Here is a 17,043-nt window from a genome sequence, read left to right as displayed (position 1 = left end):
ACTTCCAGTATGCCTCAATTCAGACCAGTCACACATTTCAAACACTGAATAGCCACATATGACTACTGGCTACCATATTGGATACTGCAGCTCTAGAACAATATCCCTGTTATTCACTGAAGGTTTTATCATCTGCCTCAGCTATTCACACTCCACCCCAATACCCTTGGCTGTATTTCTTAATTTTTTATCGTTACTCTCTACCCTCAGCCACTCACTCCTGTAGCCACACCGTGGACCTTTCTAAACCCACACCACTTCCAAAATCACTAATTCAAACGCTGAATCCTCCAACTACCACCTCCTATTCTTGCTTACATACCTCCACTGCAATAATTCAACATCATAAATATCTACCACTATCCATCTGCCCCCTTATATCCAGCTTAGACACATTCCATGGTCCATCATTAAACTTTCCTCTGCAAAATTCCCTTCCCCATCTCTGCCTGGCACATTCAACTGGTTCCAACTTTACAACACAGGTAGGCAGAAGAATGCATGCACACAGGCAAACAGATGTTATTATACATCTACAATCATTGATTTCTTTTTTTTTAAGATTTTTTATTTATTTATTTGACAGAGAGAGATCACAAATAAGTAGGCAGAGAGGCGGCGGGGGGGGGGGGGGGGGGGGGGGGAGAAGCAGACTCCCTGCTGAGCAGAAAGCGCGACTCAGGGCTTAATCCCAGGACCCTGAGACCATGAGACCATGACCTGAGCAGAAGGCAGAGGCTTAACCCACTGAACCACCCAGGCGTCCTATAATCGTCGATTTCAATGGACACAGGTATCCCACTAAATTTTCCAGTAAGCCAGTAATCAAACTTCCCATGATAATTACTTTAATCTATTCCTTGCTCCTCCCACATCTCTCCCCTCCAAAAACTACTTTTAATACGCATACATAAAGCAAATGACTATTCAACTTTTTATATCAAAGCATTCAAAATTATTATCTGTCCTCCCACATCTCTTCCCTCCAAAAACTACCTTTAATACACATACATAAAGCAAATGACTATTCAACTTTTTATATCAAAGCATTCAAAATTATTATCCGTTATTAAAAGAAAAAAAAGGTCCAGAGGTGCCTGGGTGGCTCAGTTGGTTGAGCCTCCGACTTTTGGTTTGGGCTCAGGCCATGATCTCAGGGTCCTGGGAGGGGGCCCACGTCCCGCTCCACAGAGTTTGCTTCTCTCCCTCTACTGCTCCCCCATCCAATGCTTGTGCACTTACACACTCTTCCCCTCTCTTTCTCGCTCTCTAAAATAAATAAATAAACTTTAAAAAAAACCTCCAAAATTTAAAAACAGTATTTCTTGCTAATTACAAAAATATGTTCTTTATAAAAATTCATATATAGAAAGGTGCAGGAGAACCAAGGTATTTTTCTTTTTAGAACCAAGGTATTTTTTATGTACTTAACTGGAATACTAGAATATAAGTTTCACAAGGGCCAAGACCCAAATCTATTTCACTTCCATGTAACGACTGAGCATCTAACACAGTTATCTGACATGTAAACCAACTCTCATTTTTACTGATGGAATGAGATCCTTGCTTTAGCCAACTGAGATATGAAAGGCCAAACTTGAAACAAGTTAAGGGAAGAAAAGGGGAGACCACTTATTTGTTTCCAAGGTTTAGCACAAAATGTATATAGCCCAGTAAAGAAATAATTATACTTTACATGAAACTTTTTTAAAAATGTATCAAACAAAATAATGAAAAAAATATATTAAGTATAACACAAACTTTAATGGTTTTATGCTTCCACAAGAAGCTAGACTTTTCTCACCACTTCAATTAAACTTCCTCATGGATTTCAGGATGAACACATATAAATCTAAGCACTTTTCAAAACTTAACCAAGTGCCGATCACTTGGTAATTACTTAAGTCCCTTTGCCTTCCCCAATAATCAAGAGGCATAATTGCTAGATTCTATGGGCATATATATTTACCACAGTTTGCATGTTTTCAAAATGAGGTCTCTAAAACTTTCCTCTCCACCTCCACCTATGCAATCTTCCTCTTCAAAGAATGCTGTATCAAATCTAGGAAATTTATAAGACTATGATATATCATTAGATGGTTTAATTAGAAGCAACAGCTTAAAAACAACCTTACAAGTAAATAATATACATAACTAATATTTCATCATCAGTTCTGACTTTAAAAGCAACTTAGTAACACAAATTACATAAAAGGAACTAGAGAGGAATAGGATGAGGGTGCACCAAAAAAAGCCTCAAAGTTTTGGAATACTCTATTAAGTTGGATGTTTTGTTCATCTTCTACAAGTTATACATTCCTCAAAGTTATACATATTATTTTGTACATACGTTTTCTTAAAGCAACTAGCTTTCTCTCAGAAAAGAACACAATTTCTATTATCACTAAATATAAATCTTCATTCAACACTGGCAACTATTTAAGAATGGTTATCATACATTAATACAATTCATATTATGTGCTTCAGAGTTTACAATGTCCACCAACGACCATACACAAATACCTACCATATTCCCTCCCTAAAAAGAAACAAAATAACAGTGGAAGAAGAAAAAAAGTTAAGTCATAAGCACAAAGAGCAAAAGACAATAATCAACTGGTTTAAAAAAAAAAAAAAAGCAGGGGCGCTTAGCTGGCTCTGTCAGTCAAGCATCTGACTGGTGATTTTAGCTCAGATCCTGATCTCAGGTTCATGAGTCCAGGTGCCATGCTGGGCTCTTAAAAAATAAATTAATTGGGGCGCCTGGGTGGCTCAGTTGGTTGAGCGGCTGCCTTCGGCTCAGGTCATGATCCCGGACTTCCAGGATCGAGTCCTGCATCGGGCTCCCAGCTCCTTGTGGAGTCTGCTTCTCCCTCTGGCTTTCTCCTCTCTCATGCTCTCTTTCACTCATTCTCTCCCAAATAAATAAATAAATAAAATCTTTTTTTTTAAATTAATTAATTAATTAATTAAGTGGCACTGAGCCACCCAGGTGCTCCTCAACCCCAAATTTTTAGTGAGCCATGTTAAGATTATAAAAGGGGGGCACCTGGGTGGCTCAGTGGGTTAAAGCCTCTCCCTTCGGCTCAGGTCATGGTCTCAGGGTCCTGGGATCAAGCCCCACATCCAGCTCTCTGCTCAGCAGGGAACCTGCTTCCTCCTCTCTCTCTGCCTGCCTCTCTGACTACTTGTGATCTCTGTCTATCAAATAAATAAATAAATAAAATCTTTTTTAAAAAATTATAAAAGGAAAAGCATTAATGGATGAAGCAATTTTTAAGTGAAAAAAATAATTTTTATATTTATAAGGCATTACTTCTTCAATCAAATAACCTAAACCCACAGCTAATTAATAAAAGCTTGAGTCTAACTATATTTGCACTTCACATCAATATCACTTTTCCCCCGATTAACTTTACCTGCAGAATTATGTTCAATGGAAGACATACCCCTTGAATTCCAAGACCATTCACATCCTCAGCACCACCACCGCACCACATAAACACAAACATCACCTCACTCCTTCAAATGGATTATGCCGTTAGCATGACAAGAGATTTCAACATCAAAAACTGGGTCACTTTTACTAAAGCGACAGATAAAACTGGAAACTGTATGCAAAACAAAATGTTCAGTTATCACTCCCCAAACTCAACAGAATTGATTAGATCAGTTAAGATCAGCAGATTCCAGAAAATAATGCAGAACAGTTTATCTACAAGAAAATATGTTCTAGGGGTGCCGAGTGGCTCAGTTGGTTGGGTGGCTGCCTTATGCTCAGGTCATGATCCCAGGGTCCTAGGATCAAGCCCCACATCAGGCTCCCTGCTTAGCGGAGAGCCTGCTTCTCCCTCTCCCTCTGCCTGCCGCTCTACATACTTGTGCTCTCTCCCCCTCTGTCAAATAATAAATAAAATCTTTAAAAAAAAAAAAAGTATGTTCTAAACAATTATTAGCCAACCCATAAGTAGCAAAGTTGAACCTACTCAACCAAACTATTCAAGAGTTACAGCACATTTTTAATATGCAAATAATGCTGCTAATTACAATCTTACCTACTATCCCTTCCATTGGGCATAGCAGGGTTGTCCCGTGGAAATACTTTTGTTTTTTTAAAGTAGGCTCCACTCCCAATGCAGGGTTTGAACTCACAACCCCGAGATCAAGAGACACAATCTCCACCAACTGAGACAATCAGACATCCCAGAAAAAGTTTTTAACATATTTGCCACATATACCAAGAAGTAAGTTTTTAAAAATAGTCTGGAATTAAGGGTTATTAACTTTTACTGTTCCCCATTCTCATTAGTAATTGCGCTATTCCTGGGATTACTATTTAAATTTAGAAGTGAAAAAGAATGGCAATCCTAAAGGATTCAATTACACACGAAATACCAGACTTAAAGGAAAACTTTCACCTTTTAAGATGTTACTTTATATTGAAACCACAGATTAGAGTAACTTTTGCACAAAAATCTTTGTTTTCTATTACCTTGACACCCTGGTGAAAGACGCTTGAGGAATACAGAAGCTAAAGCTTTTCAAATACAACTCTAAGGAAAGGTAAAAAGAAACTAGAAAAGCATTTAGAGTTTTATAATCTCTAGGTTCCACTTCAATCCCACAAGAGGGAAAGGAAGAAAACAAAATAGGTCCAATGTAAACCAATCATCTTAGATATTTGTAAGAACTAGTAAGATGTGATGAAAAGAGGAAATTATTGGCTAAAGTAGGTTAGGGGACATCTGTATGGATTTTTCATTTATTCAAGCTATTTCTATTCCCTACTACAGAAAAAAGCCAATCAAGGGTTGAGACATAACCTTGAGAAAATAAAAAGTTATACAATCCCCATACCACTACTGTTTTAAAGCATTTGAGAGTAGAGTCATGCAATGCAATGCAAACCATAAGTATTTTTACCACAGAGATGCAAGATACAATTAAATAGTTTCTGCTTGCAAACAGCCTTGTAAATGGGATCACTATTATCTACAAGCAAACTATTTTTTCTTTTAAATATTTTTTTTTTAAATGCCATGGGTGAGAAGGTGAAAAGGATAGTCTGATTTTAAGCTATAGACTCCTATACTGTAAATCTTACATAAACAGTGTTCAGGTTCTCGAAGTTTTTGTTCCCTGGACTCTTTTACAGTCTAGAAAATGGAGAACCCAAAAAACTTTGTTGATTAAATCTATCGATATTGGGGCACCTGGGTGGCTGACTCAGTTAAGCATCCAACTCTTGGTTTCTGCTCAGGGAGCGATCTTAGGGTCATGAGATTGAGCCCTGTGTAGGGCTCCATACTCGGCAGGGAGTCTACTTGAGATTCTCTCCCTCTCCCTCTGCCCTTTTGCCCCCCCTTTTTAAAAAATAAGTCTTTTTAAAAAATTACCCATATTTACTGTATTAGAAACTAAAACAGAATTTTTTTAAATTTATCTCATTTAAAAATAACTCATTATCTGTTAACATAAATCACATATTAGTTTTAAATACTATATTCCAAGACAAAAAATATATTATCAAGAAGACTGTCACTGTTTCACATTTTTGCAAACCGCTTTAATGTCTGACTTAATAAAGATGGCCTGATTCTCATCTCTGCTTCTGCATTTAATCTGCTCCATGAGGTTGTTCTGACTGAAGTATAGGAAGAAAATTCAGCCCCATGCAGGTATGTACTTGGAGAAAGACAGTATTTCAATAGGCTTTTCAGATAACTGTGGATATTCTCTGATCCTTCACCAAAACTCAACAAGCTGCAGTTTCTTAGAGGCTGTTACAATATGGAATCTAAAACCATATCAAGTAAACACTCCTTACTCTGATTTACTGAAATCCATTGGTCTATCTTCTATTTCCAATGCATCTTTTTACCCATGCATGATTTTTAATACCACATATTTAGAAAGTATTGCTTCACTGAGTTATGCAGTTCTTCCAAATGTTGACACTTGCGATACATCGCATTTATTAGTACCACCAATGATCTTATCAAAAAGTATTGGGAAGGGGGGTGCCTGGGTGGCTCAGTAGGTTAAAGCCTTTGCCTTCATCTCAGGTCATGATCCCAGCGTCCTGGGATTGAGCCGCAAATCAGGCTCTCTGCTCAGCAGGGAGCCTACTTCCTCCCCCACCCCCCTACCCCCTGCCTGCCTCTCTGCCTACTTGTGATCTCTGTCAAATTAATAAATAAAATCTTAAAAAAAAAAGTATTGGTAAGGGACACCTTGGTGGCTCAGTCAGTTAAGCATCTGCCTTTGGCTTAAGTCATGATCCCAGACTCCTGGGATGAATCCCACATCAGGCTCCTTGCTCAGCAGGGAGCCTGCTTCTCCCTCTGCCTGCCACTCCCCCTGCTTGTGTGCTCTCCCTCTCTCTCTGACAAATAAGTAAAATCTCTAAAAAAACAAAACAAAACAAAAATAAGTATTGGGAAACAGTCAAACTCATAGTAGCAAATACAAGTATTCCAAAATTCCACTTTGCCTGAAAACTTAAATTTTATCATCAGCAACAAATACTGTCAGCTGTTTTTCTCGTACAGAAAATGTTCTGAATATCCAAGTCTATATAACCATACTTTGTCAGTCATTCTTTCAAGTAAAAATGGTATTCCATTAAAAAAGCAGCTAATTCAGTCCATAACTCAAACAACTGCACAAGATCTTTTCTTTGAGTCAACCGCTAAATTTGGTACTCAGTAAAAATACTTTTTTTTTTTTTTTTAAAGATTTTATTTGTTTGACAGAGAGAGATCACAAGTACACAGAGAGGCAGGCAGAGAGAGAGAGAGAGAGAGAGAGGGAAGCAGGCTCCCCGCCGAGCAGAGAGCCCGACGCGGGACCCGATCCCAGGACCCCGAGACCACGACCCGAGCCGAAGGCAGTGGCCCAACCCACTGAGCCACCCAGGCGCCCTCAGTAAAAATACTTTTACAGGTACTTCCCATTACATCACACAAAATATATTTCTAAACGGACTCAAGGATTGAGACATAATCAAATTAATACCTTTTTTTGCTTAATTAAGGATACTAAGGATATCTGGCATTTATTTTTTAATTCTAAATGTATGGTGATGTACTAAACTATTACTGTTTTTTCACCCACCACTGATTTTGCAAACACCAGTATAATAAATAATGCCTTACTACTATTAATAGTTTTAGACCTGGATAACCCCCAGAAAGACCCTAGAGAACTACCGAAGGCCTGGAAAATGGACTTTGAGAACCACTGTAATAGCTGATGCACTACTTGTATCATTAAAAAAAGATAATTTTGGGGGGTGCCTGGGTGGCTCAGTGGGTTAAAGCCTCTGCCTTTAGCTCAGGTCATGATCCCAGGGTCTGGGATCGAGCCCCGCATCAGGCTCTCTGCTCAACAGGGAGCCTGCCTCCCTTCCTCTCTCTCTCTCTCTGCCTGTCTCTCTGCCTACTTGTGATCTTTGTCTGTCTAATGAATAAACAAACTCAAAAAATTTTTTAAAAAAGGTAATTTTTAAATAAATATCCCATTATAACAAAAATGTTTAAATACACACATATACACAGAGATATACCCAAACAACCCATAGCCTGATACCTCAGAGTTGGAACTCAAAAATTATGAATGACAGAATGTGACAGATACCCTCCTGAGTAAGTCACAAACTACTGCTAAATACCTATCATCAGCTAGGCGCCTCTACATTTCCCTTCTTGGGTAACTTACAGAACCCTAGAGACCAGAATGATGATTTTAATGTAAGAGAAAAATGTTTATCCTGAAATCTTTCAGATCTTTTTTTAAGATTAGACCTACACGACTGCAAGAAAAAGTCTTAAAATTCACCATAAAGCACAAGATAGCATGTTAAATTCTATTTTAAGCACTATGCCATGAAGCTAAAAACAGGCTTGCTCACATTCAGAAACCCAAATACAAAATGAACTGCTTTGGTTGCGCACTGCCAGAATCCCATAAAGAGCCTACATTCTATTTCTCCTCAAGCCAAACAACCTTTACCTGTTTTAGTTTTTATTTCTATTTTTCAGGGACACTTCATTGCTAATACCATAGCCATTACATTAAATGTGGCAACTGTTTAAAGAAAAAGCAACAGTATAACAAAACTATCAAAACAAGAACTTTTAGACATATACATTGATAAACTCAAGAGATAAACGTCTGTAAATATACACACAAAATATGTGCACTGTTAAAAAAGAATGAGATGATCTCATTTGGGGATATAACATGGAAAGATCTTCAATATATATTATTAAGTGAAAAACGCAAGTCAAAGGATATTAGGTATACTATGATCCCATTTATATTTTTAGAAAATATATTTATGTGCATGTACATCATTTAGTAATACTGAGTTCCTTCTGTGTGCCCAGTCATATCTGAATCTAGACATACACATACAATAAATTAAAAATATTATACGGGCACAGATAAATGCCCACCCAAAGAAAAATGAATAGGTCAGAGAGAGAAGACATTTCACATGTATGAAATGTCCAAAACAGTCAAATCTACAGAGAACAAAAGCAGATTAGCAGCTGCCTCAGGGTGAAATGTGTTGTGGGCAGTGGGAATGATAGCTGAAAGGTACAGGATTTCTTTGGGGAGTAAGGAAAATATTCTAAAATTAATTATGTTAATGGTTGCACAACTTTGTAAATGTATTAAAAACCAGCTAATTGTGTACCTTAAATAGATGGTATATGAATTATATCTCAATAAAGCTGTTACACTCCCCATTCCCCAAAAAAGAACAGATACCAAAGTGACTGCCTCTCAGGGAGGGGAGGGTTGAAGTTGAAGGTCTTTAAAACTGTACTTTACTTACTGCCACATCACTACAATCAGAAATGTAGTCACTTAAATTTATATAACTTAAAGAAAATAAAAGACAAACCTAAAAATCTTTCATAAATTATTCTAGATTTTTAAGTTTCTTTTTAAAAAAGACTATTTGTCAGAGAGAGAGAGAGAGAGGAAAAAGGCAAGAGTACACAGGCAGGGAGAGCAGCAGGCAGAGGAGAAGCAGGATTCCCCAGGAAGCAGGCAGCCAGATGTGGGACTCGATCCCAGGACCCCGGACCACGAACCTCAGCTGAAGGTAAATGCTTAACCGACTGAGCCACCAAGGTGTCCCATAAATTATTCTAGATTTAACATTATTCAGGTTTATCTACAAAGTAGACATTAAAAAAAAAAAGATGTGAACATTTGCAATTTAGACTGTCATACAGACATGTGCATCACCCCCCTTACTAACAGAAACAAATTTTGAACATAATTTGTTCATTTCACAAATGTATCTTAAACACCTACTATGTCCACAGGGTAGGAATGGGGGAAAATGAAGTGGTGTACAAAGCAGAACACCAGTCAACAAAAAGAAGCAAATTAACAGCTCTGGCTTTAAGTTAAGGACTTTTGCCATAGAGTGAAGACAAAACACACAAAAAATGAACTGGGATCAGACTACAGAAAATCCTGAATACCTGAGAGCTAAGACTTTATCCTGTTTTCGATGGAAAGCCACTGGAGTGACAGGATGAAAAGAAATGTTTTGGGAAAATGAGCCTGGCAACCAAAGGGGGAAATTGAAAGCAAGAAGAATAGCAGGAAAGGTAAGGAGATGAAGTTTTAAAAAATAGGAACATTTGCAACAATCTCTGGAGAGTTATTGATATTTCAAAGTTACTAGTTAATGTTCAAAGGGTTTATATTTATTTTGTTTGATCTAATGTGAAACGGGAAAGGAAAAAAGGTAGTTTCTTCATTTTACCGAGTTTTAGAAATTCATTACAAAGAAGGAAGTTTTACCAGTTAATTCGGAAGGGAGGAGGAGTTCGGGGGGGGGGGGGGCTACCATTTCATGTGATACCACTTAAACCAAAAGTAGAAGGAATCAAAAGTAATGGGAGTTCCACAGTTTTTAACATGGAAGGGGGAAGTATAATTACAAACATTTTGTGTAAGAGAAGCAAAAAGTGCATAGTAATTACAAAATTGATAATAAAATACAATTACATACTTAAAATTTATCATCTCTTTTTAAAAATCCTAATACTGAAACTTGTTACATAAATTCAAGTTTACATGAGGACTAAATCTGACATTAAATTTAGAGTTTGAGCACTTATATGCCCTTAATCTCATCAACTATTCCTTCTACAGTACAGTACTTTCCAGATGTTGCACAAATATTAACTCAACTGGGCACCTGGGTGGCTCAGTGGGTTAAGCCTCTGCCTTCAGCTCAGGTCATCGTCTCAGGCTCTTAGGATCAAGACCGGAATCAGGCTTTCTGCTCAGCAGGGAGCCTGCTTCCCCCTCTCTCTCTGCCTGCCTCTCTACCCACTTGTGATTTCTCTGTCAAATAAATAAATAAATAAATCTAAAAAATATATATTAACTCAACTGGCATATCCATTTATTGACTTAACCCATAAAGGTTCACATATGCATTCATTAGCTGATTTAACCCAATAAGCCTTCTTCCTAAAATAGAAAAATATTTTCATTGCCTCTATAACCTCTTTCCTGTAACAACCTCCTCAAAACAATGTTACCTACCAAACTAATACTTTGGCAGCACTTAGGTTTTTTTTGTTGTTGTTTTGTTTTAAAGATTTTATTTATTTATTTGAGAGAGAGAGAGAGATCACAAGTAGGCAAGGGGGGTTGGGGAGGAGCAGGCTCCCAGCCCAGCAGAGAGCCCAATGCGGGGCTCAATCCCAGGACCCTGAGATCACGACCCCAGCCGAGCCAAAGGCAGAGGCTCAACCCACTGAGCCACCCAAGCACCCCAACACTTAATTTTGAGAAAAAAATATGAGTAAGGCAAATTCTCATTTCCACTTTACCTGTATTAATGGCCAGCACTACTTTTCTTAAAATGTCAGTTAAAACACATGGGCATCTAAACAAGGCATATATTAACTTCCAATATTTGATTTCTGTGTCAAACATGCTTGAAATAAATTATAAATGCTGTTTCATACTCTATACTTTATCAAATGTTTACTTGTATTTTTATAGAATATACTCTGCCATCATTTAATAATCTTATCTGATAGGTTTATAGAAATAGAAACAAAGGTATAGACAATGAACAAATCAAGAACTACTTACTTCACTCACAAAACTTCATCTAATCAAAATAGCATTAGCACTGCTCCCTAAAGCACAGAAAAAGTTCTGTCACATCAGTATATTTTTGTTAGAATAAAACATTTGCAAACCTTTATATCAGGCTGTTTGTCAAGACATTGTTTAAAAGAGCAAAAAAGTGGAACTATCTAAGTGTCCAATGATAAGGGACTAGCTGAATAAAAATACAATGTTACCTTTCAAATGATCACACAGACCTATATTTACTTACCTGGAAAGATAGCCATGAAAATAGCAGATTACACATAAAGAAAAGTGAGATCTCTTTTTGTTATGAATATACATACACATATGCTCACAGAGAGAAAGTCTAAATGGATAGACCCCCAGATGTTAACCATGATATTTTTAAGTGCTGGGATTACAGGTGTTTATTTTCTGCTTATTTTTCAGCATTCCCTGAAATTTTGGCAAAATGACATTTGCCAGAATTAACACCTATGATTCGAACTAACAAACTCCAAAATCTCCCTTGTAAAAAGCCCAAGGAATATCCAAAAATACCCTGGCATAGAGCAAGAGGGAAAGTATTAGCAACAACATAACTAGAATTCTTTGTGAGCGAGGCACCCTAGAGGGCTACAAGACAGACATGGGACCTTTACAGGGTTTGAAATCACAGGACCTAGGTAGGTTCAAGTCCCTGCCACTTTTACTTGTATGACCCTGGGCTAGTCACTTACTTTTTCTGGGCTCGATTCACCAATAAGAGATAAGACCTGCCTTCCTACCTCAAAGAACTGTTGGAAAGATCAGATGCGATAATGGGATACATTATAAACGACATCATGAAGTGCAACATACTATAAAAAATATTATTCATTCAAACATGAAAAAAAGAAAAAGGTGCTTAATGCCAGAGCACAATACTTCAGAGAGCACTACAATCAATTCTATAAAGTAATGACCCAGGGGTTTTGTTTTTAAGGCTTCATCTTATCACAAACACCCAGTTTTGCAGAAACTCAAGATACTTCTTCCCAGTTCCCACTACAACCATGAGCCATTTTATTTTCTTGTCCCTATTTACCACCAAGAAAGGGTACAAATTACACTGAACTCAAAAAGCCTCAGCAAGAACCCTGGAGCAGCATGTTGATGTAGTTCACCAAGAGAAACCTGAGATTAATCAGCTATGGGCTCACCACTAAGCACTATTGCAACTCACAGCGGTTACAAGAGACTCTTAAGAGAAAAACAACACAATGACCCAGAAGAAAACTGTAGATGAAAAAGCAGTACTTCAAAACAACTGTATGAAATACTTAAAAACTAAAGTGTTTTATAAATTGTTTTTAAATACTGTTCATAAAAATGGTGACTTAAAACAAAAGTTAACAAAATGCGGCACCTGACACCAAACCAAATTAGGGAGAATCAAATCAAATTCATGAATAAACTGTCCGGTTTATTTCCTTCTAAAATCACACCACAAAGATCAAAATTAAATGGCTATTTCTAGAAAATAAAGAGGTAGAATATGACAACAATTTCCTGAAATGTTTATAGATACTTTTAAAAGCAGAGTGTCAAAAATATGGCTTCTCTTCCCATTGAATTCCATTAATTTATTCCACTAAAATGATGAACTTCTTCCTCCCCACTCTTCCTCCCCTGAGTTAAAATGGCCATATAACTTGATTTGAGAGTTAATGCAAAAAACTTGTAATAAAAAAAAAAAAGTCCTCTGGGGTACCTGGGTGGCTCAGTTGGTTAAGCATCCTGCTCCTGATTCCTGCTCAGCTCCTCTTAGGGTTTTGAGATCAGGCCCTCCAGCCACCCCACCCTACCCCCGGCTCAGCAGGAAGTCTGCTTGAGATTTTCTTCGAGACTCTCCCTCTGCCTCTCCCTCAGCTCTCCCTGAAGCACGCGCACTCTTGCGCACTCACTCTCACTCTCTCCCTCTAAAATAAATAATCTTCAAAAAAAAAAAAAAAAAAGGTACTTTAAGAGGAACTACATTAAGCTGTCAGATTATTAACTTCCAAGATCATCCGGCCATCACATCCTCCTGCTTTTTAAGTTCCTAAAGATAATAAAATGCTCACTCTTTACACTCTTACAGATGTCATTTATGGGTATTCCCCTAATGAAAAATTAAACCTTTCATAAACAAATGTGCACAGAGAATTCTTTTTGATATGTATGACTCACAATCTAATTTTTATTGGCAATATCTTCAAGTGTTGCAGCTTGCACTATTCCTACAGGAGATACAGATCTATCCATTTTCCCCATCCGATCTTTGTAGATTATAGATTTGAAAGGACTTACTAAAATGGGCCGTAAGGAAAATAATTATGAATACAATCTACAGCAAGATGGAATGTGAGTTGTGAATCAAGATAACAAAAAAGTCACTATTTACTCAAAGCCTTATAGTTGGCAATCCATTGTAGTACTGTATTTTCACTTAAAGCTGAAATCTCTGGGTTTTTCTTAATTTTATTGACTTCTCCTATCTTATTAAGAATAAATGCTATTTACTTCCAAAACAAAAAAGAAAAACCATCAGAAAATATGATTTCCAAAAGAAGTGTCTTCCAAAGCTTACTGCACAGAAATTTATATACACGCATTCTCAAATAACTATGGTAAGCATTCCTGAGATCATCTACCCCCTTCAAAAAAAAAAAAACAAACAGCAAATCTAACTACAATCAAGTACTAAAATTTTTAACACAGCTATCAACAGCTAAGCAATTTATCACAGCTTCTAAAAGTATTCAGCACACACAATGCCAACCTGTAGGTCAAAACAGTTATTAAAATTTGAAAAAATTGTACTCCAGAAACACAAGAGTAGTTTTTCCATTTAAAAAAAAAAACTCAAGTAGATTTTTGAGAAAGCAAAAAGGGAGATCATTTTTAGAAAAATAATGTTTCCCCCAAGTGTTTAGCATTTATCTGATACAGGCTCATTTTTGTAAAGAGAAACTTTACCTAACAAGACTCACACCAGGGATCTGATCTATCCCCAAAGGCACTTTCTTAAAATGAGAAAGAACAAAGGAGGAAATCTCCCAGCATGTGCTTTCCATACCAGTTTCTTTAGACAGCATCAAGAGTGACAATATACCCAGCACAAGCTTTTCAGCTTTACTCTGAGGCCCATGTATAACAGAACTGATTAGCTATCATTCAAAAGGATTCCAAACAAAATAAATATTAGAAGGCGGAGATCACAGCAACATTGTGACTACATCTTAAGAGTGAAACTATTGAAAACATCTATCTTAAAGTTGCATACTTTATATTTCAAGAGTTAATGACCTCAAAATATTCAAATTACTAAGGCTTTTCCATTTCAGTCAACAGTTTGAAACTAGAAAAAAACGAAACCAACCATTCCAAATCTGCACTCTGTTCAATTAATTTGTAGTTAGAAGTAAATTTTAAAAAGAATGACATTCAAAGCCAACGCCTTAATATACAAATTTTGGAATGTTAATATTGCAAAATTATTGAGGAAACCGATCTTTCAGCGAAGCTTTCCACAGAAAAACTCCAGAAACAAATCCAGTGTGTGCCTGTTCTAGAAGCTGTTCTAGAAGCTGTCGTTTCAGTATAACGGAGAAATTTTTTAAAAATAATTTTTATTAAATAGAGACAGAGGACCCTCCCCAAAGATTTACAACTGTATATCCCAATCGCCGTTCTGACAGAGATGTCAGTTCTCTGGGTCAAGATATAACCAGCTGCTTGGTTCACACACAGGAAGCCACAGAGAGGGGAATATCGCGTTCAGAGCCTCGAAATAATACGCGTTAGTTAAAACTGCCTGCTACTAAACCAAAATTATTCAAGCGGAGCCCCATTTGTCACAATCCAATCATAAGGGTTCCACCCCCCTCCCCCAACAGCTTGTGTAGTGGTATATCTGCTTCGGTAAAGAAGCCATCATCAGGTAAAGAAGATTGGGGTGGGAGAAAAAGCGGGGAAAAGGGGGCACCCTTTCATCCAATTTCGCGAGGCGTGAGTAATTGGTACTGTTGAGAGGAACGGAGGAACGTTCTATTTATTGGGGGTTGAAGTAGGATGAGGGGAGAATTTCGTTCAAATCAACATGGCCAGCAAGATGTCCCTACAAACAAAAGGCAACGGGGGGATATAAACACGAACCATTCACCTCCATCAGCTATAGCATCGCCATCATGGTGTGTGCAGAGACCCCCAAAGGCTCCTCTCACCCTCCACACCAGGCAAAGGAAGAGAAGGAAAAGAAGGGAGAGGTAGCTGCTTCACACCACCCACCACTGCTTCCAAATACACACCCTTCGAGGGGGGTTCTTCCCCCCCACTCCGGTTGCCCAGGATCAGAGAGAAAGTAACGTCCCGCCCAGGCAGACTCCCCAGCGACCCTTCAGCCGAACCCCAACGCCGGCCAGGGGCTCACTAAACTTTATCGGAGCTTCTCCCCACGTCCCCGCCCCACAGCCCCAGGATAGCGCTGCCCACAAGCGGGGCACCCCGGGCGCCTCCTGACAGGCGGGCAGCCGGGGAGAGCCGAGTCTGGGGCGGGGGCGGCAGGGAGCCACGGAGGGGCGGGGCGGCCGGAGCCAAGTTCCCGGGGGTCTGAAGAGAGCTCCTGACAGCAGCCCGGGACTGCAAAGGAGGAAGAGGAAGCGGCGGCGGGGAGCTTTCCCAATCCCCCCTACACGAACACCCTGCCCCAGCCCCCGTTCCCCATGGGGGGGCGGGGAGGCTGGTGGTAGGTGAAGAAGCCGAGCCCAGGGGGCAGCCGAGGCCCCTACCTCCAGACTCCCGATCTCTTCCCCCGCCACCCCCGCCAGAGGCGCCCACAACAATAACACGCCGGGGACGACCCGTCAGCGCCCCCGAGGCACCCGGGGCCCGCGGCCCGCCGCTGCCGGGCCCCCTCAGCTGGGGCCGGGCGCGCCGCTCCTCCCTACAACTCCAGGCCCGGGTGGAGTCAGGCCCGAGCGGCCCCCCAGGGCCGGACCCATCCCCCCCAGCACCAGCGGCGCCGTCTCAGCGGCCGAATATTAGAAGTGAATTCGAGCTGCGCTTTACCTTTAGTTCCGCACTGTCCGCCATCTTGCGTCTGTCAGCGCAAGCGCACTGAACCTCGCCGGGGGCCGCCGCTAGACCCGCCCCTCTAGCCAGCCTGGCCCCGCCCTAGTCCGTCCCCTCTCACCCCTCCACCTCCCCGACCCGCCCCCGGCCTCCGCCCCTCTCCCGGCGCTTGGAGCCCCGCCCCGGGCACGTACAGCAGCGAGACGGGCACGTACCATTTAAATAATGGCGCCAAGCGGGGAGGTTTGACAGTTACTCCCCACTCGACCTCCCCGCCCCCCCATCCTCGCTGGGCTAGTGCCTCCAGGGAAAGGCCCGAGCTAGTGGGCTGCGGGCCTAAGCCCCGCCTCTCCGTGGCCTGCGGAACCCTTCTGCAAAGCTTCGATGCCTATGGCCACAGAAACTATAACAGCCCCCTCCCCCAATCAGCGAGTCCTTTTCAGCTCCTGCTACCTGCGAGGCTACGCGTGGACTAAAAATAACAGTCCGTTATTTTGAGGATCACTTGATGGAGCATTTCCGGATTTATTAGCTCAGATCCTCCTTATGACAGCGCTGTGAGGTGGGCAGAGAAGAGATTACAATTCCCGTGGTATGTGTATAGTCAGAAATGAAAGCTCAGAGAGGAAAAGTGACTTGCCTAAACACTTAACAGGGATGACCCAAGACAAAATTCTGAAGAGGTTCATTCATTAACTCTTTGTTCAACAAGTAATTATTTAGTGATTATGTACCAGTCCTGTTTCTTTATGTGTACATCGGGAAATCAAAAATTGTCTGCCCTCCCGTAGTTCTCTAATGGAGGAACAGACAAGTGAACCAATA

At 39.8% G+C, this 17,043-nt stretch overlaps 1 protein-coding gene across 1 annotated transcript in view; it reads right to left on the bottom strand.

Annotated features, from left to right (window-relative positions):
* The window catches only part of PIAS1 (protein inhibitor of activated STAT 1), a 120,792-nt gene extending 104,508 nt beyond the window's left edge, over positions 1-16,284 (bottom strand). The window contains exon 1 of the mRNA XM_046008471.1: positions 16,216-16,284. Within this exon, the coding sequence (XP_045864427.1) occupies positions 16,216-16,239 (24 nt within the window). The 5' untranslated portion in view covers positions 16,240-16,284. The remainder of the gene's footprint in view (positions 1-16,215) is intronic.
* Positions 16,285-17,043: the final 759 nt, after the last annotated feature.

Source organism: Meles meles, chromosome 6 (assembly GCF_922984935.1).
Source record: "Meles meles chromosome 6, mMelMel3.1 paternal haplotype, whole genome shotgun sequence".
In the NCBI taxonomy this organism is placed as follows: domain Eukaryota; kingdom Metazoa; phylum Chordata; class Mammalia; order Carnivora; family Mustelidae; genus Meles; species Meles meles.
The sequence above is the reverse complement of the archived record's forward strand: the minus strand, read 5'-3'. Positions and strand labels throughout refer to the sequence as shown.